Source organism: Acinonyx jubatus, chromosome F2, assembly GCF_027475565.1.
Source record: "Acinonyx jubatus isolate Ajub_Pintada_27869175 chromosome F2, VMU_Ajub_asm_v1.0, whole genome shotgun sequence".
NCBI lineage: Eukaryota > Metazoa > Chordata > Mammalia > Carnivora > Felidae > Acinonyx > Acinonyx jubatus.
Window position 1 is genome coordinate 65,042,659 of NC_069394.1, and position 27,593 is coordinate 65,070,251.

The 27,593-nt window shown below is 36.5% G+C and overlaps 1 protein-coding gene and 1 non-coding gene across 12 annotated transcripts in view; both read right to left on the reverse strand.

The window, feature by feature from the left end:
• The window catches only part of CSPP1 (centrosome and spindle pole associated protein 1), a 158,689-nt gene that overhangs the window by 113,913 nt on the left and 17,183 nt on the right, over positions 1 to 27,593 (reverse strand). For all 11 annotated transcript variants that reach the window (XR_003415110.2, XR_003415112.2, XM_053208620.1 and 8 more), the window contains one exon: positions 26,756 to 26,855. Coding sequence is in view for 9 of the 11 variants with exons in the window: in XM_053208620.1 (XP_053064595.1) it covers positions 26,756 to 26,855 (100 nt within the window). In the remaining 2 variants the exon portion in view is untranslated. The remainder of the gene's footprint in view (positions 1 to 26,755; positions 26,856 to 27,593) is intronic.
• On the reverse strand, positions 16,917 to 17,045 carry LOC113594771 (small nucleolar RNA SNORA31). Its single transcript, XR_003415214.1, has one exon. It is a non-coding gene; the product is annotated as a small nucleolar RNA SNORA31 (small nucleolar RNA).

The window sequence follows — 27,593 nt, forward strand, 5'->3', positions numbered from 1 at the left end:
AATACAATATGCTGTCACCAGAGCACAGTAGGTAAGAACACAGTCATGCTGATTCTGAGACCAGGATCAGGATAATGAATTGTTTATTTAAAATATTTCAGAAGGTCATACATTCACATAGGGAAAATATGCCTCCCACCCATGAACCTGTCACCTTGTTCTCCTGCCCAAAATAACCAACATCACTGTTTCTCGCATCTCCTTCCAGAGACTTTATGCATTTATAAACAGATATTTTTAAATTACTGTGTCTGTCTGTGTGTGTGTGTGTGTGTGTGTGTGTGTGTGTGTGTGTGTGTGCATGCGCACATTTACTTTACCCCCTTTAGATAAATGGTTCTGCATTGTTTGGCATCTGTCTTTTCACAGAGTACAAAATTAAAGCAAAGAAAAGCTGATTACCTTTACTTCCTCACTTAACCCTACTGAAATCTCTATAAAAACAAATACAACAATTTTAAGTTCTGTTTTAATTAATAATGTGATTTTAACCTAAGAATATCTTTATTATAAAATGTTTGAGAAAAAATTATTAAAACTGTGCGGCTCAGGCTGAAATTTCCAAAAACTTTTAATGTTAAGCCACCAATTCTGACTTCACATAAATGGATATTAATTTTTGTTGTGGCAAAATATACATATTACAAAATTTTCATTATAACCATTTTTAAGCATATGATTCAGTGGCATTAAGTATTTTCACAGTGTTGTGCAACAATCACCACACACACAAAAAGTAAGCCCACTTCTAGAATTTTTCATCATTCCAACAGAAATTCTGTAAAAGGATGTTAATATTTTAAGGAAAACTTTAATTTTGAATTATGTTTCATTACATAGAGTTCAAAAACCAAATGACATCTTGGGATGGTAACAACAGTGATGGGTGTACAACTTGTAAATACACTAAAAATCAGTGTTGTATAATTTAAATGGGTAAATTTTATACTATGTAAATTATATCTCAATAAAGCAGTTAAAATCAAATAACACTACTTTGGAAACATTTTAACAGTAAAATACTATGTCAAGAAGCACAGATATTGAGTGTTTAGATTTTTGAAGCTCCTCTCCCTTCTTCTACTCCTACCATGTAATACTACAGTATAAAAAAATTATCATTTTTAAAATTTAAATCCAAGGTAGTTAACATATAGTGTAATAATGATTCCAGGAAGGGGTGCCTGGGTGGCTCAGCTGGTTGAGCGTCCGACTTCGGCTCAGGTCATGATCTCACAGTTCGTGAGTTCGAGCCCCACATCCGGCTCTGTGCTGACAGCTCAGAGCCTGGATCCTTCTTCAGATTCTATGTCTCCCTCTCTCTCTCTGCCCCATCCCCACTCATGTTCTGTCTCTATCTTAAAAATAAATAAAAAACATTTTTAAAAAATTTAAAAAAAATAATGATTCCAGGAAGAGAACCTAGTAATTCATCACTTACATATAACACCCAGTGCTCATCCCAACAAACGCCCTCCTTTAATGGCCATGACCCACTTAGCCCATCCCCCAACAAATATGCCTCCAGCAACCCTGTTTGTTCACTGTATTTAAGAGTTTCTTATAGCTTGTCTCACTCTGTTTTTATATTATTTTTGCTTCCCTTCCTTTATGTTCATTTGTTTTGTATCTTAAATTCCACATATGCATGAAATTGTATAGTATTTGTCTTTCTCTTATTGCGCTTAGCATAAAACACTCTAGTTCCATCCACATTAGTTGCAAATGCCAAGATGTTATTCTTTTCAATTGCTGAGTATTATTCCATTATAAATACATATATCACACCTTCTTTGTCCATTCATCCATCAATGGACATTTGGGCTCTTTCCATACTTTGGCTATTGTCAACAGCGCTGCTATAAATACTGGAGGGCATGTGTCCCATCGAATCAGCACTCCTGTATCCTCTGGATAAACACCTAGTAATGCAATTACACGGTCGTAGGGTAGTTCTATTTTTAATTTTTTAAGAACCTCCATACTATTTTCCACAGTGGCTGCACCAGCTTGCATTCCCACCAACAATGCAAAAGAGATCCTTTTTCTCCAATCCTTGCCAACATCTGTTGTTGCCTAAGTTGTTAATTTTAGTCATTCTGACTGATGTGAGGTGCTATCTCATTGTGGTTTTAATTTGTATTTATTTCCCTGATAAGTGATGTTGAGCAATTCTTCATGTGTTTGTTAGCCATCTGGATTTGTTTGGAAAGTGTCTATTCATGTCTTTTGTCCATTTCTTCACTGGATTATTTGTTTTTGGGGTGTTGACTTTTGAGAAGTTTTTTACAGATTTTGGATACTATCACTTTATCTGATAGGCCATTTGCAAATATCTTCTCCCATTCCACTGGCTGCTTTTTAGCTTTGCTGATAGTTTCCTTTGCTTTGCATAAGTTTTTTGTGTTGATGAGGTCTCAAGAGTTCATTGTTGCTTGTTTCCCTTGCGTCCGGAGACATGTAAAAAGTTGCTGCAGCCAAGGTCAAAGAGGTTGATGCCTGCTTTCTCCTTGAGGAATTTGATGGCTTCCTGTCTTACACTTATGACTTTCACCCATTTTTTAGTTTAATTTTGTGTGTAACAAAGTGGTCCAGGTTCATTTTGCTGCATGTCGCTGTCCAGTTTTCCCAGCACCACTTGCTGAAGAGACTGTCTTTATTCCATTGGATATTCTTTCCTGCTTTGTCAAAGATTAGTTGGCCATATGTTTGTAGGTCCATTTCTGGGTTCTCTATTCTGTTCCATTGATCTGAGTGTCTGTTTTCGTGCAAGTACCATACTGTCTTCATGATTACAACTTTGTAATATAGTTTGAAGTCTGGAACTGTAATCTATTATGTGATCTATTCTGGAGATGTTCCATGTGCACTTGAGAACAATGTGTATTCTGCTGCTTTAGGATGAAACATTCCCAATGTATCTGTTAAGTCCATCTGGTCCAGTGTGTCATTCAAAGCCATTGTTTCCTTGTTGATTTTCTGCTTATATGATCTGTCTGTTGCTGTAAGTGGGGTGTTGAAGTCTCCTACTATTATGGTATTATTATCAATAAGTTTATATTTGTGATTAATTGATTTATATATTCCAGGTGCCTCCATGTTGGAGGCATAAATACAATTGTTAGATCTTCTTGGTGGATAGACCCATTATGATATAATGCCCTTCTTCATCTCTTGCTACAGTCTTTATTTTAAAATCTAGATTGTTTGATATAAGTGTGGCTACTCCAGCTTTCTTTTGGCGGCCATTATTATGATAGATGGTTCTCCATTCCCATACTTTCACTCTGCAGGTGTCTTTAGGTCTAAAATGGGTCTCTTGTAAGCAACATATACATGGGTCTTGTTTTCTTATCCATTCTGTTACCCTATGTCTTTTGATTGGAGCATTTAGTCCATTGAACTTTAGAGTGAGTACTGAAAGACATGAATTTAGTGCCATTGTTGTGCTTGTAGAGATGGACTTTCTGGTGATGTTCTCTGGTCCTTTCTAGTCTTTGTTGCTTTTGGTCTTTTATGTTTTGTTTCGTTTTTTCTCCAAAGAGTCCCCCTTAAAATTTCTTGCAGGGCTGGTATAGTCGTCACGAACTCCTTTAGTTTTTGTTTGTCTGAGAAACTCTTTATCTCTCCTATTTTGAATGAAAGACTTGCTGGATTAAAAATTCTCGGTTGCATATTTTTCAGATTCAGCATATTGGATATATCCTGCTACTCCTTTCTGGCCTGCCAAGTTTCTGTGGATAGGTCTGCTGCAAACCTGATCTGTCTTCCCTTATAGGGTAAGGACTTTTTTCCCTTGCTCCTTTCATAATTCTTTCCTTGACTGTGTATTTTGTGAATTTGACCATGATATGCCTTGGTGATAGTTGGTTTTTGTTGAATCTAATGAGAGTTCTCTGTGCTGCTTGGATTTTGATGTCTGTGTCCTCCCCAGATTAGTCAAGTTTTCTGTTATAATTTGTTCACAGAAACCTTCTGCTCCTTTCTCACTCTTCTCATCTTCTGGGACTCCTATGATTAGAATGTTATTCCTTTTTAATAAGTCACGGAGTTCTCCATGTCTTGTAATGTGATCTTTTACCTTTGTTTCCCTCTTTTTTTCTGTTTCATTATTCTCCATAATTTTATCTTCTAAATCACTAATTCGCTTCTCTGTTTCATCCACCCTTGCTGCTAAGGCATCCATTCAAGATTGCATCCCAGTTACAGAATTTTTAATTTTGTCCTGACTAAATTTTATATCTTTTATCTCTGCAGAAAGGGATTCTATCCATTTTTCAATATCAACTAATATTCTTATTATAGTGTTTCTACATTCTAGTTCAGGGATCTTGCTTATATCTGTAATAATTTAGCCCTTGGCTGTCATTTCTTCCCATTTTCTTTTGGGGTAAATTCCTTCATTTTGTCATTTTGGAGGAAGAAAAAAACTGATAAAATACAAAATTTTAATTTAAAATAAAAAAAATCAAATATGTAATACTATAGTATAAAAATTATCATTTCTAAACAGAATAAAATTATTTTCCTTAATGAAAATATAGATGAAATAACAAACTGCAGTTTATAAACTGCTATGAATTTCACCATATTTGTACTTTATTCGCACACAATGCACCTAAATGATGGGACTTACCATAAAAGTATCATATCTCTGCTTTATTACATCACTGAAATATTTCAGGGGGGAAAGACCCATGCAGTATAAATATAAATGAATGTCTGTTGATTTTTATGGAATAATTAAATTCCACTTTCCACCATGAACACCATGGAATTCTCTTGATACATACCTCTGGCTTCCATAATCCTGGTAATAGTGGGTAAAGCAGAGGATTCCTTAGAATCCTCTCACTGATGCTCTCAACACTCTCCCAAAAATATCCCATATGCTTAAAATTTTAAATCATCCTAGAAAAGCATTCTTTCCTCAAAAAGAATCTAACTTTATTTTTAAAGATAACAGAATTGAAGCCTAAAGAGAGAAATTTTTGATTCTCACATTCAGAATAGAGTATCACACATGGAACAAAACTATGAAGTCAATGAATGTAAGGCCATGCTTTCTTCAATTTTATAATGCCTGGCATACAAGCTATACCCAAGAAACGTTCACTCAATAAATGTATGAATGAGTACATAAGAATTAATGCCTGAATAAGAGGAATGAATGAGAGAATGGGAAAAAACACAATTCTTAATATTTCATTTCTGCTTTTAGGCAGTCTGACTGCATGGAAAGCATAGTAAGTAGTAACTAAAGTTACATATCCTTAGTCACAATGGTTACTCTGTTGTGTCAAGGAGAAAAAGAAAACAAGGATGATGCTTCCCACCATGTGAGGCTTTCCTACTCGGGGAACAGTAATTTACAGCTTTCTGAAGTCATATATTTAGATTTTACCACTGTTTTCCAATCCTGCGTGCTGGATTTATGTGGAAGAATAGAAACTAAAATATGATTTTCAATTATAAATTACTATTTATACTGATTTCAATTTTATTTATCAAGAATATTTGCTTTTTACTATTAACTCAAATAATACTGTCTTAAAAGACAAGGAAGAATAATACATAATGCCTTCTGAATTAGTTTAAATGTTATTAGTTTAAGGTTTAGTCAACAGAAAATACTAACTTTTTAATTCTTCTTTTGTCATCCAGTACCAACACTTCACGGCATTAGAGGTAGATAAGAGAATATTAAGAACTGTATGGAACAATTTTAATATTCTGTTCATTTTAAACTATGCATTAACTATGGCATCTCGATGGACTTAATGAGCTAAGAAACATGGTCAGACTTACTTATTCAGAGTAGTTGTCTTATGATGGTTCTAGTGGCAAGTAAAGCAGTAGTCACCTTAGGGTCATTTGAAGTGATGTCACTTCACCAAGTACAACATCAGTGACTCTAAGCCAGTTAGCATTATGCTTCAGAACTACATCAATTAGAAGTATTAGTTTCTATAGTGGCTATGGGCTCAATAAACTATTCAAAATAAAGTACACAATCTTTTTAAAATTAATTTACTTCTAATATAGCACTCATAATAAATGCTTTATAAAACAAATTACCATGGAACACTTAGTTTTTTCTTTCATTATATCACCATCAGAAGTTATTATGTAGACATAATCAAAAGACTAGTTATAGGAAATAATAAAAGGACTTTTCATGAACAGGTGAGTTATCAAGTGACATGACTGCTTTAATAGAGGAGGACACTGTACTCAAACTTTAGCTATAAAGGTATGACTACAAAGGACTCACTTGACTTATACAAACTGCAAAAAGGCAGTAGAATGTCTGGCATTTAATCTGTAATAAGAGAAACCTAAGACTACAAATGCTGAAAAGAATGTTAATTGAAAATGTAACTTAAAAAACTAGAAAACCATCAACAATTTCCTGTTGCCTGAGTTCCAAAATCTTTACATTAACTGTAGTATTTTTAGCTTAGTCTAAACCTCAGAGCTTCTCTGCAATTGATAATTCTGCAGTTGCTTCTTTTCTGATACTTTTTAAATTAAACAATGTAATTTATTTCTTCCTTATTCTTTTCCAAATTTCCATGAGTAGAATTGTATTTAAAAAGAATTTTTAGGGATGCCTGGGTGGCTCAGTAGATTAAGCATCCAACTCTTGCTCTCAGCTCAGGTATTGATCTCATGGCCTTGAGTTCAAACCCCATACCCAGCTCCACGTTGGCAGTGAAGCCTACTTAAAAAAAAAGTAAGATAAAATAAGATGATTTTTTAAAAATCACACAAAAATTCTAGTAACAAGAGTAAAATCTCTTTATCTTACTTTGTTCATCTGTAATCACTTTACTTGATTTCCAAAATAATTACTTCTGAGCATGAAAAATAAAATAAATCAAGAAAATTTTAGAGCCTAAAATACAGATCAACAGTATTTTGACATAAGATTGAGAGTTATTACCTGGATAAAAAACACATAGGGACTATGGTCATGGAAGATGGATCCTTCAAGTACCCAAAGTTTAGTGTGGGAATTGAAAAGGAACCAGAAAAAATGAAAAGGTGTGTGTTGGGAGTCCTCAGAGGTACCTTCTGGGTGATTCACTAGAAAGATTCACAGGATGCATTATACTCATAATTACGGTTCTTCCCCAATGGAATCACATAGGACATGCTTAATTCTTCCAGCAACAAATTCTGACAACATATGTGAAGCTCATTAGAGACTCAGTGCCCATAGTTTGTTTGGAGCTGTTCAGACAGGCACCCTTTGTCTAGCACATATCAAGATTCCAGACTCCCCAAAAGGAAAGCAGGTGCTCTGCATAAGTCACATGGTTTATAAAATTTAGGCACAATGAGCCTTATCATTTAAGGTAAGTTTTATGTCAGTATAGGGAATTGTCTGCTAGCTAAGTTCCAGACACTAGCCAAAGATCAGCCTTGCAACCAGGCCCTTCTAAGGATAGTCAGTCCCAGACCTGCTTTTTTCCTATGCAAGGAGGAACTAGTAAGATCAGAGGAAAACCAGAAGACTCTAGAAGCCAAGTGAAGAAAATACTTCTAGAAGTGGTAAGATGTTAGGTGGAGCAGTTAAGTTGAAAAATATAAGATTTGAGGGGCACCTGGCTGGTTCAGTCGGTGAAGCAGGCAACTCTTGATCTCAGGGTTGTGAGTTTAAGCCCCATGTTGGGTGTGGAGATTACTTAAAAATAAAATAAAATCTTTGGGAAAAAAAAAAAGAAAGAAAGAAAAATATGAGATGTGAGAACCGCTCATTAAATGTTGCTATGTAATGGGCTATTACCTTGATCTTTGTGGGTGAGCAGCACAAAAGCAAGCCTGATTGGACAAGTTTGACAGAGACGAAGGTGAGAGGACTTGGAGATAATAAATATAGACAACTCTAACTTTTGCTAAAAAGAACCTAGAAATTGACAGTAGCTAGAGAAACAAAGGACTTTATAAAATAGGAGATATTATAGCAATGCATAGATTCTGAAATAAATGAAAAATATCTGTGATTCAGATGAGGAACAAAATTGATGAAGTGATAGTATTTTCAGTCAAAAGGGAAGACAAGATGCTATATAAGTAAAGCGGTTGGTCTAAGGCACAATGACAATCTCTGGTAATAGAAGACAAGGCAGAATATATGGTACAGGTGTGGGTTGGCTGACAGATGGAAGGAAATAAGGGTAAATTCTAATTGCTTCGATTTTTGCAGTGAAATACAAAGTAAAACCATGGGCTGGGGACTGGAGAATAGAATTTATACAGAGAGGAAAAAGATGAAACAGCTGCCTTGTAGAGTCAGACAGCAAATATTAGGGAAATTTAGTAGAACCACCAACAGGATTGAGGACCCCCCTTGTATCAGTAGTCAGTACTTTGTAAGACAAAGGGAAAGAAAGGCAAGAAAGATGAGGGGGTGCAAGGGAGTCAATATACTGGACCACAGAATTTAGACTGCATAAGGAAGGAAATAATGAAGAGTAGGTCCATAAGGGAGTTGAATCAATCAATGGTAGGTCGTAGTAATGTCCATTATTTGGAATGTCAATTACTTGGGACTATTTGTTGGAGGCAGGGTACAAGATAAAATTAGCTGGAAAAAAAATGGAAGTGGTCATCAAAGAAAATATTTGCAACTATAATTCAGTTACTGGCAACATAAGTCTAGGATATGACAATTAGAGTAGGTAGCTAAGGAACTGAAAACAGTATCACGAGATGAAGAAGTCAAGAAACTTAAGAGGTACTTAAGTCAAGCTGTATTACAAAGCTGTAATCATGAAGACAGTACATACTGGCATAAAAACAGACACTCAGATCAATGGAACAGAATAGAGAATCCAGAAATGGACCCACAAACGTATGGCCAACTACTCTTTGACAAAGCAGGAAAGAATATCCAATGGAATAAAGACAGTCTCTTCGGCAAGTGGTGCTGGGAAAACTGGACAGCGACATGCAGCAAAATGAACCTGGACCACTTTCTTACACCACACACAAAAATAAACTCAAATGGATGAAAGACCTAAATGTAAGACAGGAGGCCATCAAATTCCTCAAGGAGAAAGCAGGCACCAACCTCTTTGACCTTGGCCACAGCAACTGCTTACTCAACATATCTCCCAAGGCAAGAGAAACAAACACAAAAATGAACTATTGAGACCTCATCAAAATAAAAACCTTCTGCACAGTGAAGGAAACAATCAGCAAAATCAAAAGATAACCAACAGAATGGGAGAAGGTATTTGCAAATGACATATCAGACAAAGGATTAGTATCCAAACTCTATAGAGAACTTATCAAACTCAACACCCAAAAAACAAATAATCCAGTGAAGACATGAGCAAAAGACATGAATAGACACTTCTCCAAAGAAGACATCCAGATGGCCAACCGACACATGAAAAAATGCTCAACATCACTCATCGTCAGGGAAATACAAATCAAAACCACAATGAGATACCACCTCACACCTGTCAGAATGGCTAACAACTCATAACAATACATAACAACACATAACAACAACAGATATTGGCGAGGATGTGGAGGAAGAGGATCTCTTTTGCACTGCTGGTGGGAAGACAAACTGGTGTGGCCACTCTGGAAAACAGTATGGAGGTTCCTCAAAAAATTAAAAATAGAACTACCCAATGACTCAGCGATTGCACTACTAGGTATTTATCCAAGGGATACAGATATGCTGTTTCGAAGGGGCACATGCACCCCCATGTTTATAGCAGCACTATCAACAATAGCCAAAGGATGGAAAGAGCCCAAATGTCCATCGATGGATGAATGGATAAAGAAGATGTGGTATATATATACACAATGGAGTATTATGCGGCAATCAAAAAGAATGAAATCTTGCCATTTGCAACTACATGGATGGAACTGGAGGGTATTATGCTAAGTGAAATTAGTCAGTTGGAGAAAGACAAATATCATATGACTTCACTCATATGAGGACTTTAAGAGACAAAACAGATGAACATAAGGGAAGGGAAACAAAAATAATATAAAAACAGGGAGGGGGATAAAACATAAGAGACTCTTAAATATGGAGAACAAACAGAGGGTTACTGGAGGGGCTGTGGGATGGGCTAAATGAATAAGGGGCATTAAGGAATCTACTCCTGAAATCATTGTCGCACTATATGCTAACTAACTTGGATGTAAATTTAAAAAAAAAAAATAGGGGAGCCTGGGTGGCTCAGTCAGTTGAGCGTCTGGCTTCGGCTCAGGTCACGATCTCGCGGTTTGTGGGTTTGAACCCTGCATTGGGCTCTGTGCTGACAGCTCAGAGCCTGGGGCCTGTTTCAGATTCTGTGTCTCCCTCTCTCTCTGTTCCTCCCCTACTTATGCTCTCTCTCTTTCTCTCTCTCAAAAATAAACATTAAAAAAATTTTTTGTAATAAAAATAATTAGATTAATTCACGATTGCAATCGGCTAACACTGAAGAATAGTCTTTTTATCCATCTCCAAAAAAAAAAAAAAAAAAAAAAAAAAGCAAGTGAGTACAAGAAACTATAATGTTGTAAATTTCAAAGATGTCAAGTTATAGGGAGGACAGGAGGCATGATAGTATGGAAGTCCCAAAAGAAGAACATGTCATTTACTCCAACTCCAAATTAAATTAGGTAAGAATGCAGTACAGCATCTGACACATAGTAAGCACTCAATATAGGTTATTTGGTAGTAGTAGCAACAACAACTGCAGCAACAGCAGAAAGAATAGTGGACTTTAATGTTTTTAATACATTTAATTTTTTATTTACTTATTTTGGGAGGGTGAGGGAGATTGGACAAGGGAGGGGCAGAGAGAAAGGGAGAGAGAGAATCCCAGTCAAGTTCCACAGGGCTCAATCCCAGGAACCATGAGACCATGACCTGAGCTGAAATCAAGAGTCAAATGCTCAACCAACTGAGTGACCCAGACGCCCCTGAACTTTAATATTTTTACTGACCTTTCAAATATTAGGATCTTTCTTAATTTAAATTATGGTTTTTGGTTTCTCTTGCAAACGTATAAAGTATCAGGAAATTTAAATTTTCTGTCAAATCCCAAAATACCTACTAATTTTAAGCACATCCTACTATGGAAAGCAAAGAAAACTTTCTCCCAGAAGCCCAATTTTTTTAAAGTTGAGAAATACTGTATGTACAGCAAAAAGTACAACCTTAAGTATAATGCTCAAGGAGTTTGTTCAAACATATGCACTCATAAAAAACTATTTCTTTACACCTCAGAAGGCACACTTATGCTCCTTCCCCATTAACACTCCCTCCCAGAGTTCACAAGTATTCAGACTTCTATCAGTGTGGATGTACTGGATCTGTTTCTTGAACTTCAAATAAAAAGCTTGTCATCTTTTGCATTTTACTTTCACTCAATGTTATGTCCATCAGAGTTAGCCACGCAGCTATATGCAGCAGTGGTTCACTCTTTTCACTTTGTGTCTTCTCTCATTGTATGAATACAGTACAACTTTTTTTAATCCATCCTACTGTTATCAGGCATTTGAGTTTATTCATGCTGTTTGGGAGGGTGGGGAGAGCACTATTATAAACAAAATTCCATTGACATTCTTGTACACGTCTTTCAGTGGACACATGTATTTCTCTTGGCTATGTTCCTAGGAGTAGAATTGTTGGGTCACTGGATAAGGTCACAGGGTTTAGTTGAGATTGCCAGTTTTTCCAAGTTGCATTATTATCCATTCCCACCAGCCACTGGCCCACTCTTGGTTCTGTAAGTTCTTTAAATATAAGACATCATACTTGTGTGTAATGATGTCTTACTGTAGTTCCAATTTGTATTTTCCTAATGACTAATGATGCTGAGCACCTTCTCAATGCATTTGGATTTCCCTCTTTTAAGAATAGCCAACCAAGTGTTTTGTCCATTTTCAGATTTCAGTCTTTTCAGATTTTCAGTCTTTTTCTCACTGATATGTAAATTTTATGTACACACACATATAAACATATGTGAATCTTATACATATGGCTGCCTTTTCCCATTCTTATGTATTGTGATGAATAGTTTTCTCCACCAGGAGTTTATTGTTGCGGGCTGGATGGCTTTTACTAGAACAACAATGACATCTTCAATCCTATCAGGGTTCTCTTCCACAGTGTTGACAATCCTTTCCATGCAGTACCATATGTAATGAGCTATAAAGGTTCATACAACTCCCTGATTTAGAAGCTGAATTAAATATGTTGTGTTTGGGAGCAAGTAGGCCATTTCTACACCTTTAGTGTTGAACTCATGGGGTTCTGGGTAGCCAGGGGCCTTGTCCAACATCAACAGATAGTGATACCAGAAACAAAGCAAACATCAATGGAATCAATCTAGAAAAAAAGTTCTTATTGTCTAGCCCTTTTTGTCATACAACCAAAAGACTAGTAGCTGGTGTTTATCTTTTCCCTTCAAGACTCAAAGATTAGCAGCTTTAAATGTAAAGGCAATCCTGATCATAAACCCAAATGCATTTGCACAAAACAGTATGGTTAGCCTAGCCCCTCCTGCCTTAAATCCTGGTGCTCGCTTTTTTTTCTTACTAACAAATGTCCTTTATGGCACTATTTCTTTCTTTTCTTTTTTTTTTTTTTTTTAGAATAGGACATCTTCATCTGCCTTAAAACCGGTTCAGGCAAATATCCTTTCTCCTCAGTGATTTTCTTAGTGCTATCTAGAAACCTGTCTGCTGCCTCTTCATCAGCAGAAGCTGCTTCTCCTGTTATCTTGATTATTTAAGTTAAACCTCTTTCCAAAATTATCAAACCACCTCTTTTTGCCATTAAATTCTCTACCTTTAGATTCTTCACCTTCCTTTTACTTTTAAGTTGTCACAAATCATGGTAGTATTTTTCTTTTTCTCAAATCATAGTAGTGTTTATAGGTATGACTTTCTTATAGCAATCCTGCATCCACATAAAAGCCCATTTTCAATATAAGATGAAAAGGCATTTCACAAAAAGTGCAAGGTTTTCATACCCACTGACCTAGCATGGCTTCATGAATTTCCTTTCCTTTTCTTTCTTTCCTTTTAACAATGGTTCTTACATTAGATTCTTTTATCTTGAAATGGCAGGCAACCATAGCTGCAGACCCTAATCTACATATCAAGCAATTCAATTTTTTCTTGTAATATGACTTTTCTCTGCTTCTTGGGAGCACTCCCAGCATCACAAGAGGCATTTTGTTTGGGTCCCATGGTGTAACTCAGTTTACAACATTGCACTAAACACAAAAACATGAGAAAATCACAAAAGAGATTGCTTTGTACCGCAATACATCATTTATTGAAGATGAACTGCCTTCTCAAGAGATGATCAGCATCACATGGCTTTTTTTTTTTTAATTTATTTAAGTAATCTCTACACTCAATGTGGGGCTAGAACTCATAACCCAGAATCAAGAATTGCATGCTCTTCCAAATGAGCCAGCCAGGCACCCCAGCATCACATGGTTTTTTAAGTGGCTACTCCCAACACTTGAGCTCATCACAACAGCAATAGAAGGTAGATACAAAATTATTACAGTACAACAGTATGTACTACAGTTAATTGTACACAGTTTCGATTTAATAGTGCATCTTGATATTTATTTACATTTCTTTCTCTTGTATTTGAAAGACTGCACATACTGTGCGCAGGAGAGAGAAAAAGCCAAAGTAGACCATGCTGTCAACACAGAGCCCAACAAAGGGTTCCAAACTCACGAACTATGAGATCATGACCTGAGCCAAAATCAAGAGTCAGATACTTATCCAACTGAGCCACCCAGGTGCCCCTACATTTCTCTTGACTACAAATGACACCATATACAGTCTGTGTTCAGGGCATAATTTTGATAACTTTTAACTTTTAATAGATCTGTATACATTTTAAGACAATGAATGATAAAATAGACTAGTATCCACATATTTTTAACATTCACAATACACCTTTCTTAATTTTTTTCGATATTTCTAGGCTAAAAGGTTCATCTGTGAAATTTTTCAAATTGTCACAAATCTCCAAAAACGTTTCTCATATTTATTGAAAAAAATCCACGTATAAATAGAACCCCTGCCCCCACTGCACCCAGTTCAAACTCCTGCTGTTCAAGGGTCAACTATATTTTATTCTATTTGTTGCTACTGCAAATGAAACTGTTCACTAAAGATTTCCAGATTGTTCTAATATATAACCAAAACAGCTTACATATTTATTGATCTCATATTCTGTTAACTTCCTAAGCTCATTTATTAATTCTAATAGCTTTTTTATAGATTCTTAGAATTTTCTCCAAACAGAATTATGTCATCTGCAAACAAGGGCAGTTTTTCTTCTTAACCTTGATGCCTTTTATTTATTGTATTTTTTCATCACGCTGGCTAGAACTTTCAGTACAAAGTTGAATGAGGTGATAAGAATACACATTCCTGTCTTGTTCCTTGTAAGGAAAGCTGACAGTCATAAACATTATGTATGATGTTGGCTGTAGGTTTTTCATAGATGTCCTTCTTCAGAAATCAAAATCTTTTATTCCTAGTTTGTTGACAGTTTTTATAATAAATCAGTGTTGGATTTGTCAAATACTTTTTCTGCGATTATTGAGATAATCATGTGCTTTTTGCCCTTAACTCTATTAATCTGGTGTATTAATTTAGACATGTTAAAACTAAAAACTTGCACTACTATGATAAAGCTCACCTGGCCAGAGTGTATAATCATTTTTATGTGTTGCTAGTTTCAATCTGTTAACATTTTGTTTAGGATTTCTACATCTATATTCGTTAACACATACTGCTTTGTAATTTTCTTATGGAAACTTTTTCTGGCCTTGATATCGGGATAATACTAGCCTCACAAAATGTGTTGGGAAGTGTGCATTTCTCTTTTAAATTTATCAAGTACTGGTATTATTTCCTCTTTAAATGTTTGGTAGAATTCATCAATGAAGTCATCCATGCCTGGGCTTTCCTTTGTGAAAGATTTTTAATGAAGAATTCAATTTCTTTACATGTTAGAGATCTATTTAGATTTTGCATTTCTTCTTGAATCAGTTTCAGTAATTTGGGACTTTCCAGGAATTTATCAATTTTGTCTAAGGTGTCCAACTTGTTGGCATAACAATACACTTGCAATATTAGTTAAGCCAACAAACACTAAAGATTTATTAGTGCTAACAGTTACGTGAAATTCTACTTGCATTTAATTTTTAACATTATTTCTATGCCACTTGTAAACAAAGTCAGGAAAAGAAAAGATTTCAGTAGTGACTATGATGGCTAGGCCATGTTGCCCAGATAGTTGGCCAAACATTATGGAGGGGTGCCTAGGCAGCTCAGTAAGTTAAGTGTGTGACTCTTGGTATCCATTCAGGTGATGATCTCGTGGTTCGTGAGATGCAGACCTGAGACAGGCTTTGTGTGTGCTGACAGAACAGAGCCTGCTTGGGATTCTCTCTCTCCCTCTCTTTCTGCCACTCCTCTCTCCCAAAATAAACATTTTTTTTTAATTTTTTTTTAACGTTTATTTATTTTTGAGACAGAGCATGAATGGGGGAGGGTCAGAGAGAGGGAGGCTCCAGGCTCTGAGCTGCCAGCACAGAGCCTGACACGGGACTCGAACTCACAGACCGCGAGATCATGACCTGAGCTGAAGTTGGCCGCTCAACCAACTGAGCCACCCAGGCACCCCCAAAATAAACATTTTTAAAAAGACATTACTATGGATATTTCTGTGAGAGTGTTTTTCAGGTGAGATAAACATTTAAATTAGTAGACTTTGACTAAAGCAATCTGCCCTCCATAATGTGACTGGGCCTCATCCAATCAGTGGAAGGCCTTAACAAAGACTGACCTTCCTCAAGTGAGAAGGAATTCTGCCAACAGACAACTTCAGACTTAGAACTGCAACATCACCTCTTACCTGGGTCACGAGTTTTGCGGCTTACCTTGCAGATATTAGACTTTCCAGCCTCCATATAATCACAAGCCAATTCCTTAAATATACATTTACTTACTTACACACACACACACACACACACACACACACACCCTATTGGTTCTCTGAAAAACCCTGACAAATACAGTGACTTTTTTTTTAATTGCTGGATTTGAAGTAAAATTTATCTAAACTTAATCTAACATCTTATTCTTATCAAATTAATGAGATTTGATAGGAATTTGTTTTTCATGTTTCTTTTAATTAGTGAAATTTTATCAAATAACTTATTGAAAATATTAAATTTTTTTGTTGTTGTTTACTTACTTAGACAGAAAGAAACAGCATATGAGCAGGGGAGGGCAGAGAGAGAGCGAGAGACAGAATCCGAAGCAGGTTCCAGGCTCTGAGCCATCTGCACAGAGCCCAACACAGGGCCCGAACTCATGAACCATGAGATCATGATCTAAGCCAAAGGTGGATGCTTGACAAACTAAACCACCCACGTGCCAGAAAATATTAAATTTCTCAATTGATTTCTTCCCTCTATGAATTTTGTTTTTTTAATAAAGTTTCAACATTGCTACATTTAAAAGCCAACCTCTCTTCCAAGACACATACTCAGTAAATTTTCATGTAACATACTAAGCATCACCCATGTGCCAGATACTTTGCTGGTCTTGGGGAGATAAACAGATACATAAGTTTTTGCCCAAAGGTACAGCATCTAGACAGTAAACAAGCAGGCATACAGTTTTAATATAACATAATAAGTGCTATATGACACCTTCTATATGCACCACACGTGCCCCAGAGATAAAGGCTGTTTAATTCAGTTTTATGCCCAAGTCTAGGCTGTCCCTTTTAACTCAAATTTCAGTTTCCTTTTTAGAGTATAACAGGGTCTTCACTATTTACAAGTTATTTCTGAGCTGCAAAAATTCTCTCCCCATGTTTCCCCCTGTATTATCATGTTTCCCCCTATATTCCCCCATTCAATCACAGCTGCCACAATTAGACAGAAGGGTAAGGACAACTTTTTCTTGCATCTGCAATAAAAACCTTAGCAGCAGACAGTAACTGCTCCAGGTCTGTCAAATAGATGCATTCCATTGCTTTTTAATCTCAAAAGGTTATGGCTATGTCCCCATACTATAAATCACAAAGGTAGTATTTTCAAAAAGAGAACAGGATCTAAGCTACCACATGGAAAAGAAGAAAGGGCTATATATACACGTATACAGTCTAATCATGAAATTATATACAAGATACTGCTTATCAAGAGAGACTGGACAACAGGGTTGGGAGGGTCACAATTTCCATGTTATATTGTTTTGTACTCTTTAAAATCATTTTGCCATATGCAAATTTTACTTAATATAAAATTCTTTTTATGAAACTCAAAGCAATGCTTTTTATATTCACCATTTGAACCAGATAATACATTTCAAAAGCAATGTAGTATCTATCTACGGATGTTGGGTCAAAAATATGTATATAAAAAACAATGTTGAAAATACTGGCTATATTATGTCAACTATTAAAAATGTCTTCCAGGATATAAAGCATTAAAATCAAAGCAATAATGCTCAACCTAAGGTAAAACACTCAACTTCTCTAAGAAAGAGAAAAGAGAAAGATGAAATTTAACTGAAGTACATAGATCTACACTTAAAAAGTTAATGACTTAAAAGTTAACTGACTTCAGCTCAGGTCACGATCTCACAATTTGTGAGTTCGAGACCTGCATTGGGCTGTGTGCTGGCAGCTGAGAGCCTTGAGCCTGCTTCAGATTCTGTCTCCCTCTCTCTCTCTCTCTCTGTGCCCCACTCCTGCTCACACTCTCTCTCTCAAAAATAAATTTTAAAAATTTTTTTAAAAAGTTAGTGAAAGCATTTCTTAATAGTAATAGTTATTAAATAATGAGTTAGTAAAAGTTGAATTTCTTTTAATTATAAAATGATTAATATGCCTAGAAATGGTGTAGGAAGATAGAAAATACAATTTGCTGTTACAGATCGTTTTCAGCTAGCTAACTCTCACATTTCACTAAACCTGAGTTATTCCAGCAAAGTCCTTACAAAGGACATAATTTTATCAGCTTATATAGAGTAAGCCATGTACATGCTACATAGAATAAAGAATTTTGCTAGCCTTTATTTCTGGTTCCTGGGAAGTAACTTCTAAATCCTTGGAATATTCCAAGTGATGGGAGTGTTTTTGTTATTCATGGTAGGTTCTGCAACCCATATCCAATAGTTTATACTAATATGCTAACTCACGGTGAGCTCCTCTATAGTTTAGCTGAAGAGATGACATAGATGGGAGCTGGTCACACCAGAAAGACCACACCAGAAAAATGTGATTAAGAGGGTTAGACCTCTAAGCCATCTGACATCAGCCAGATCTCTGGGGAAAGTTGGGAGTATGAAGTCTGAGCCACATAGGCAATGCAGTATCAATAAAAACTCCGGACACTGAAACTCAGGTGAGAGTGGCACAACAGTAGTGATGTGCCAGGGGGGTGATACAATCCCTGAGACTGGTAAAAGCTACATTTGGACCCTCCCAGACCACATGCTACACATTGCCCCCTTTGGCTGGTTCTGATTTGTACCATTATGCTACAATACAATTGTAATCATTAAGTATAGCACTTTCCTGAGTTCTGTAAGTCATTTTAGTGATTTATCACATTTGACAGTGTAATGGAAACCCCATATTTATAGCCAGAATAGAGGATGGCTTGAGGACCCCAATACTAGCAGCTGATGTCTAAAATAAGAGAAGTCTTGTGGAGGGCTGTGCCCTTAATCTGTGAAGTTTGGTCCAACTCTGGGTAGCTGGTGTTAGAAGTCACTGTAATGCCTCTCAAATACTTTTGTGAGAGATATACAATGAGAATGCAAGAATGAGCCACGTGGATAAGCATTACCCATAAATATTACCACTAACACAAATGAATTTACAAAAAATCAGAAAATGCTTATGATAGCTGTACTATGAGCTATCAGTAGATTTTCACTGGCTAGAACGAATATTGCCAGTATATTACTGATAACTACTATGCTTAATTACTTATTCAAAGTATGGTGTCAAATATATTTCACTGAATATGTAATTTCTAAATATGACCTTTTTTAGACCAGTTTGTGTTATAAGTCCTATCTGAGACCATGTGAGAAAACTCTCCATTGCCAAATTATTTTCCATTTTCCCACTGTGAAAAACTACGTATTTGGTGTTCTTTCCAGTTTTATTGAAAAATAATTGACATATATCACTGTGTAAGTTTAAGACATATAGCTTGATTATTTGATTTATATATATTATAGAATAATTACCACAATAGGTTCTGCTAACATCCATCTGCGTGAATAGATAAAATGAAAAGGCAAGAAAAAAAGAAAAGCTTATTCCTTTTGATGAGAACTCTTAGGACTTACTTTCAACATATTTCCTATAGATTACAGAGCAATATTAGCTAAAATCATCATGTTGTACATTATTTCCCTAGTACTTATATACATTATAAGTACCTTTTGACCATTATAAGTACCTTTTGACCACCTTCCAACAATCTATCCTACCTCCACCCTTCTTCACCTCTGGAAACCATATGTCTGATCTTTTTTTCTGAGTTTGGTTTTTTTTTCTGTTTAGATTCCACATGTGAGATCATACATTATCTTTTCTTTCTCTGACTTACTTCACTGAGCATAATGTCTTCAACCCACCAACAGTGTGCAAGGGTTCCATGCCAGCATTTGTTAACTCAGTCTTTTTTTTTTTAAATCATTTTCTTAAGTTTATTTCTTTATTTTGAGAAAGAGAGAATGCATGCATGCAGGGAAGGGGCAGAGAGAGAGGGAGAGAAAAAAATCCCAAGCATAGAGCCCAACACAGGGCTCGATTCTACAAACCATGAGATCACGAACTGAGCCAAAATCAAGATTCAGACACTTAACCAACTGAGCCACCCATGTGCCCCCTTTTATTTCTGTCTTTTTGATGACGGCCAATGTAACAAGCATGACATGATCTCTTTGTAGTTTTAATTTGCATTTCCCTAACGACTAGTGATGTTGAACATCTTTTCACGTGCATTTAGTCTAATTTTTAAGACCAAAATTATTCAAGCAAGAAGTCAGTAACTGAATGCTGATAAGCTATAAAATTAGTCAAATTATATATTATTCTTTAATAAGATTCAATGTGCATCAAAATAATTGTTTCAGGGGCGCATGGGTGGCTCAGTCAGTTGAGCGACCGACTTCAGCTCAGGTCATGATCTCATGGTTTGTGAGTTCGAGCCCCGTGTCGGGCTCTGTGCTGACAGCTCAGAGCCTGGAGCCTGCTTCTGATTCTGTGTCTCCCTCTCTCTCTGCCCCTCCCCCACTCATGCTCTGTCCCAGAAATAAACATTAAAAAAAATTTTTTTAATAAATAAATAATTGTTTCAGTTGGCAACAAAAGAAACATTCCATGAAAATTCAATTCTACATACCCAACAGAATAGTTTATTTTTGCAATGGGGACCTTCATTTATTCAAAATATCTTAAGGGGTGCCTAGGTGGCTCAGTTGATTAAGCTTCCACTCTTGGTTTAGTCTCAGGTCACGATCTCACGGTTCATGAGATCAAGCCCCGCACTGGACTCAGGCTTAGCCTAGGCACTGACAGCACAGAGCCTGCTTGGGATTCTCTCTCTCCCCACTTCTCTCTCTCTCTCTCTCTCTCTCTCTGCCCCTCCCCAGGTCATGTCTGCACACGTTCTCTCTCTCTCAAAATAAATAAACATTTTTTAAAAATATTTTCCTTAAACACTGAAGTGCCAGGCACTGTGCTAAGTAGCAAATATACAATGGCAGGCAAGCTGGCATACCACTGCAATACAAGAGAGCTGAATAAGTTCAAAATTACACTTTATGGGGAAAACCAATGTGACAGAAACACAAAGCATGAAGAGCCACACAATCTGGGAAAAAGAATAAAAGGATAAAATTATACAGGAAACAAGAATACATTAAGGGTTTGAAGCAAAGACTAACATGATTCTAGATGTTTTTTGAAAGGACATTAAAGGGCAGTGCAGAGACTTAGTTGGGGGGCTGGGGAGGTTAGACCAGAAACCAAAAAGAACACCAGAAAAAAATCTGATGAGAGACAACGTAAGCCCACATAAAACAATGTTTATGGGATTAGAGAAAGGTAAATTTATTTTTAAATTTAGGTAGTAGAAGAATCAACAAGACTTGTGTAATTACTTGCTGTGGGAGGCAAAGGGAACACAGAAGTCAAGGATGACGAGGTAGACAGCTATCTCACTGGAGTACCAGAAAGTTTGAGAAGAATCAAGGTAATTTTGCACATGTTACTTGTGAGGCCATGACATCCAAGTACAGATATCCAACAGGAAATTAGATATATGGGTCTGGAGTTCAATTTTAAAAACTCAGGATTGGGGCGCCTGGGTGGCGCAGTCGTTTAAGCGTCCGACTTCAGCCAGGTCACCATCTCGCAGTCCGTGAGTTCGAGCCCCGCGTCAGGCTCTGGGCTGATGGCTCGGAGCCTGGAGCCTGTTTCCGATTCTGTGTCTCCCTCTCTCTCTGTCCCTCCCCCGTTCATGCTCCCTCTGTCCCAAAAATAAATTTAAAAAGTTGAAAAAAAAAAAATCAGGATTGGAATACAGACTTATCAGTTATGAACAGACTGATAGCATGTAAAATCTTTGAGTGGATGAGGTCAGTCAGAGAGTATATGAAATGAAAAGAAGGCATAGGACACAGGCCTAAGGAATATCAATTAAGGAATAGGCAGAAGTTATGGTCTTGAAACTAGACCTTTTTATTTTCCTATTTTAAGTTTGAGAGAGAACGTCAGCTAGAGAGGGGCAGAGAGGGTGAGAGAGCATCCCAAGCAGGCTCCACGCTGTCAGCACCAAGGCCTAATTCGAGCCCGAGCTCGAGCCTGAACCCAAGCCCACCATGGGGCTCGATCTCATGAACCTCGAGATCATGACCTGAGCCAAAAGCAAGAGCCAAATGCTTAACCAATTGAACCACCCAGGTGCCCCTCGAAATTAGACTTTAAAGTCTCAATCATTTGTTTTTTTATTTTTTTATTTTTATTTTTACATTTATTTTTGAGAAACAGAGTGAGACAAAGTGTGAGCAGGGGAGGGGCAGAGAGAGAAGAAGACACAGAATCTGTAGCAGGCTCCAGGCTCTGAGTAAGCGGTCACCACAGAGCCTGATGCGGGGCTCAAACCCACAAACTGTGAGATCATGACCTGAGCTGAAGTCCGACGCTCAACCGACTGAGCCACCCAGGTGCTCCAAACTCTCAATCATTTGTGCATGTAATAAAAAATAACTCTTCAATTCTTAATATAATTCTCAAAACCTACACTTAAAAAAATAGGAGATCACAAAGTAAATGTTTATCATGCACCACTTATGTGCCAGTCAGCTTTTCCTGCCACAATAACTTTTTAAAATAGATGCCAATTACTAAGATAAGGCGAGAGAGAGCTTAAATAACCTGTGCCAGGTCACAAAGACAGGACAGGTACAATCCAAAGGAAGTTGTAACCCAGAATGCCACAGTGATTCTGTCTAAGAAAATCTACTATTAAGCTTAAAAAATTATTTTTTGCAATAATCAAAATTTCACTTCATAAAACTTTAGGGTGAGAAGACAACCCAACATTTTTATATTAAAGATAAGGAAAATGAAATATGGCCTTTTGTAGCAACGTGGATGGAACTGGAGAGTGTGATGCTAAGTGAAATAAGCCATACAGAGAAAGACAGATACCATATGGTTTCACTCTTATGTGGATCCTGAGAAACCTAACAGGAACCCATGGGGGAGGGGAAGAAAAAAAAAAAAAAAGAGGTTAGAGTGGGAGAGAGCCAAAGCATAAGAGACTGTTAAAAACTGAGAACAAACTGAGGGTTGATGGGGGGTGGGAGGGAGGAGAGGGTGGGTGATGGGTATTGAGGAGGGCACCTTTTGGGATGAGCACTGGGTGTTGTATGGAAACCAATTTGACAATAAACTTCATATATAAATAAAAAAAATTAAAAAAAAATAAAGATAAGGAAATTGAGGTCCTTGGAGATAAACAAGTTTAACCAAAATATAATACAGTACTTAAATTTAGAAAGACCTTGAACATGAAATACAAATCAAAATCATGATAAAATACCATCTCATACCTGTCAGAATGGCTAAAATTAACAACACAAGGGGTACCTGGGTGGCTCAGTCAGTTAAGTGACCAATTCTTGATTTTGGCACTCAGGTCATGATGTCAGTTCATGAGTTCAGGCCCCACGTGGGGCTCTGTGTTGACATCGCAGAGCTTGCCTGAGATCCTCTGTCTCCCTCTCTCTCTCTGCACCTCCCCTGCTTGCTCGCTCACTCTCTAAACTAAATAAACACTTAAAAAGAAAAAAAACAAACACAAGACACAACAGGTGTTGGCAAGGATGTGAAGAAAGGGGAACCCTCTTGCACTGTTGGTGGGAATGCAAACTGTTGCAGCTACTCTGGAGAACAGTATGGAGGCTCCTCATAAGGTTAAAAATAGAACTACCTTGCAATCGAGCAAGTGTACTACTAGGTATTTACCCACAGGATACAAAAATATTGATTCAAAGCGGTACATGCACTCCGATGTTTATAGCAGTATTACCAACAATAGCCAAACAATGGAAAGAGCCCAAGGGTCCATCAACTGCTAAATAGATGAAGAAGTTGTGATGTATGTATACACAGACACACACACACACAGACACACACAATGGAATACTGCTCAGCCATCAAAAAGAATGAAATCTTGCCATTTGTAACAAGATGGATGGAGCTGGAGTATATTAAGATAAGCAAACTAAGTCAGTCAGAGAAAGACAAATACCATATGAATTCACTCATGTGGAATTTAAGAAACAAAACAGATGAATATATGGGGGGTAGAGAGAGAAAGAGAGAAGGAGGGAGGGAGGGAAACAAACCGTAAGAGACTCTTTCTTAAATTTTTTTTAAGTCTATTTATTCAGGGGGTGGGGAGGGGGGGAGGCATGGCAGGCAGAAAGAGAGAGAATCCCAAGCAGGCTCCACACTGTCAGTGCAGAACCCCACATGGGGCTCAAACCCACTAAACGTGACACCATGGTGTGAGCCGAAATCAAGAGTCAGACAGTTAATAAACTGAGTCACCCAGGAGACTCTTAAAGATAGAGAACAAACTGAGGGTTGATGGAGGGAGGTGGGTGAGGGATGGACCAGATGGGTGATGGTTATCAGGAGGACACTTGTTATGATGAGCATTGGGTGTTGTACTGAATTCTATTCCTGAAATGAATATTGCACTGTATGTTAATTAAGTAGAACTTAAACAAACAGTGAAACAGAAAAAATAAACTCATTTGTATTTAAAATAAAATAAATGATCCTGAAGAGTCAAAGCAAACTTGAGAAAGATAAACAAAGCTGAAGGTATCACAATCCCAGATTTCAAGATATATTACAAAGCTGTAAGGTACTGGTACAAAAATAGACACATAGACAAATGCAAAAGAATAGAGCATCCAGAAGGAAGCTCACACTTAAATGGTCAATTTATGACAAAAGAGAGGTGCCTAGGTTGCTCAGTCAGTTGAGTGTCCAACTCTTGGTCTCAGCTCAGGTCTTGATCTCAAGGTCATGAGTTCAAGCCCCACACTGGGCTCCATGCTGAGTACATACATACTTAAAAATATGTATATAGATATATGACAAAAAAGTCAAAAATATACAATAGGGAACAGATAATCTCTTCAATAAATAGTGTTGGGAATATAGGACAGCTAAATGCAAAAGAATGAAAGTGGATGACTTTCTTACACTATACACAAAAATAAACTCAAAACGGATTAAGACCTAAAGGTGAGACCTAAAACCATAAAAGTCCTAGAAGAAAACATAGGCAACAATCTCTCTGACACTGGTCTTATCATCATTTTTCCATATATGCTTCCTGAGGCAAAAAAACAAGAGCAAAACTAAAATACTGGGAATACCCTAAAATAAAAACATTTCGCACAGCAAAGGAAACCATCAAAAAAACAAGACAACCCACTGGATAGAAGACATTTATAAATGATTCACCCAGTAAGAGACTTACTTTCTGAAATATATAAAGACCTTACACTACACCAAAAGAACAAATAATCTGGTTAAAAAATGAGAAGACATGAACATTTTTCCAAAGAAGACATAAAGGTGACTAACAGACAGATGAAAAGATGCTCAACATCACTAATACACAGGGAAATGCAAATCAAAACCTTACACCTGTCAGAATAACTACAATCAAAATAAACACAATAAACAACAAGTGTTGGTGAGCATGTGGAGAAAAAGGAACGCTCATGAACTGTTTGTGGGAATGTAAATTGGTGTAACCACTGTATAAATCAGTATGGAGATTACCCCCAAAATTAAAACTAAATATAACATATGATCCAGTAATTTCATCACTGGTTATTTAACAAACAAAACAAAAACACCAATTTGAAAAGATATATCACCCCTGAACTTATTTCAGTATTATTTACAATAACAAGATACGGAAGCAACCCATTGTCCATCAATGTATAAAGAAGATACGGTTATATATATATATGGAATGGAATATTATTCAGTCATAAAAAATAAGATCTTGTGGGGCACCTGGGTGGCTCAGAGGGTTAAGCTCCGGACTTTAGCTCAGGTCACAATCTCACAGTTTGTGGGTTCAAGCCCCACGTCAGGCTCTGTGCTGACAGCTCAGAACCTGGAGCCTGCTTCAGATTCTATTTCTCCCTCCCTTTCTGCCCCTCCCCCACTCACACTCTGTCTCTCTCTCTCAAAAATATATAAACGTTAAAAAAAATTTAAAAACAAATAAATAAGATCTTGCCATTTGCAACATGGATGGACCTAGAGAGTATTGTGCTAAGTGAAATAAGTCAGAGAAAAATACCATATGATTTCACTTACATGTGAATCTAAAAAACAAAACAAACAAACAGAAGAAAAAAAGACTCTTAAACACAGCAAATAAACTGGTGGTTGCCAGAGGTGAGATGGATGAGGGTGGTGCGTAAAATAGATAAAAATCCAAATTTCCAGTCAAAAGTAAGTCACAAAGATGAAAAATACAGTATGGGGAATAGTCAGTAATACTACAATAATGTCATATGGTGACTAAACTTATCATGGTGAGTAATGTACAAAATTGTTGAATCAATATATTGCATACCTGAAATTAATAGAACACTATGTTATTTATACTTCAATAAAAAATTTCTAAATATTTTCATAACAAACCATAATCAAAGACTTAGTATAGTTGCAACATATTAACTTCTGCCCAATTGTAATAGGGTAACCAATAATTAAAATGGTCATTCACCAAATTACATTTTGTATCCTCTAAGCATCCCTTTGATTTTTTAAATAAAAGTCCACCATTTTTATTCAATTAACACATTTCCCTCTCACACAGACACAAATTCCATTCAAGTTTTTCAATTAATTTTTAGTTATGTTATATATATATTTACTGCTATGATTTTGTAAATTATAAGGGAATATAATTTAAAATGGGCAGATGGTTCTCAGGATGTATTATATTTCATTTGTAGACAGTACAGTCATATGTAAGGTTCCAGAAAGGAAACAGTTACTGGGATTCTAAAGAAATCTTTTTTTCTGACAAGACAGAGCTCTTTCACAACAGCATGCTAGTAATACTTTAAAATCAATTTAGTACACCTAATGACGTACCTAAGGAACTCCTGGTCTGTTGACTATTTGGTGGTATGTTTTCTTTGGCCATGGAAATTAATATTTTACTGTTTTCAGAAAGCTTCTCTGATGCCTTTCCCTGGAAGAGACACAATATTTACAAAAGTATGGGAAAATCCACAAAATACACAATGTATCCCAATACTCTAATTAAATGACTTGAAAAACTATACAATACATCATGAACAAATTTAAGTGTGAGATTTGAGGAATTAACCAAAAGTATTAACACTGTGATAAATTCTAATTAAATCTTAGAATTCATTTATCAACTAATAGTCACTGAGTTCCTGCTACATAGTGTCCCAAGTACTGGAAACATGAATGAAAAAAACATAGGAGAATCTCAGCCATCATGGAGCTCAAACTATTCAGGGGACAAACAACAGACATAATAAATCATTAGACTATGTAATATACAAAGAGTAACTGGTAAAGGTTAAGGAAAAATAAAAATAGAGCATGGTATGAAGAGCCATAATGATGCAGGAGGAACTAAAAGACCTCAATGAGCATGATATTTGAACTAAGACTTAAAGATCATGATTTATGTACTATTTAATATTAAAAATTATAATAATGCTGTATTTAAAGCTATATAATAACCATTTTCAAACACTGTAACGTAGTCCTAAGTGGACAGTGGTTAAAACCATAGACTTTGGAGCTGGACATATGGTGATGGCAATTCTGAATCTATCACTATGTATAGCTGGACGAATTACTTAACCCCTTTGGGTTTCACCTTCTTGACATTTATTTTGTAAAACAAAAATATTCCACCTACTTAATAGGGGTATTATGATTAAGTGAGATA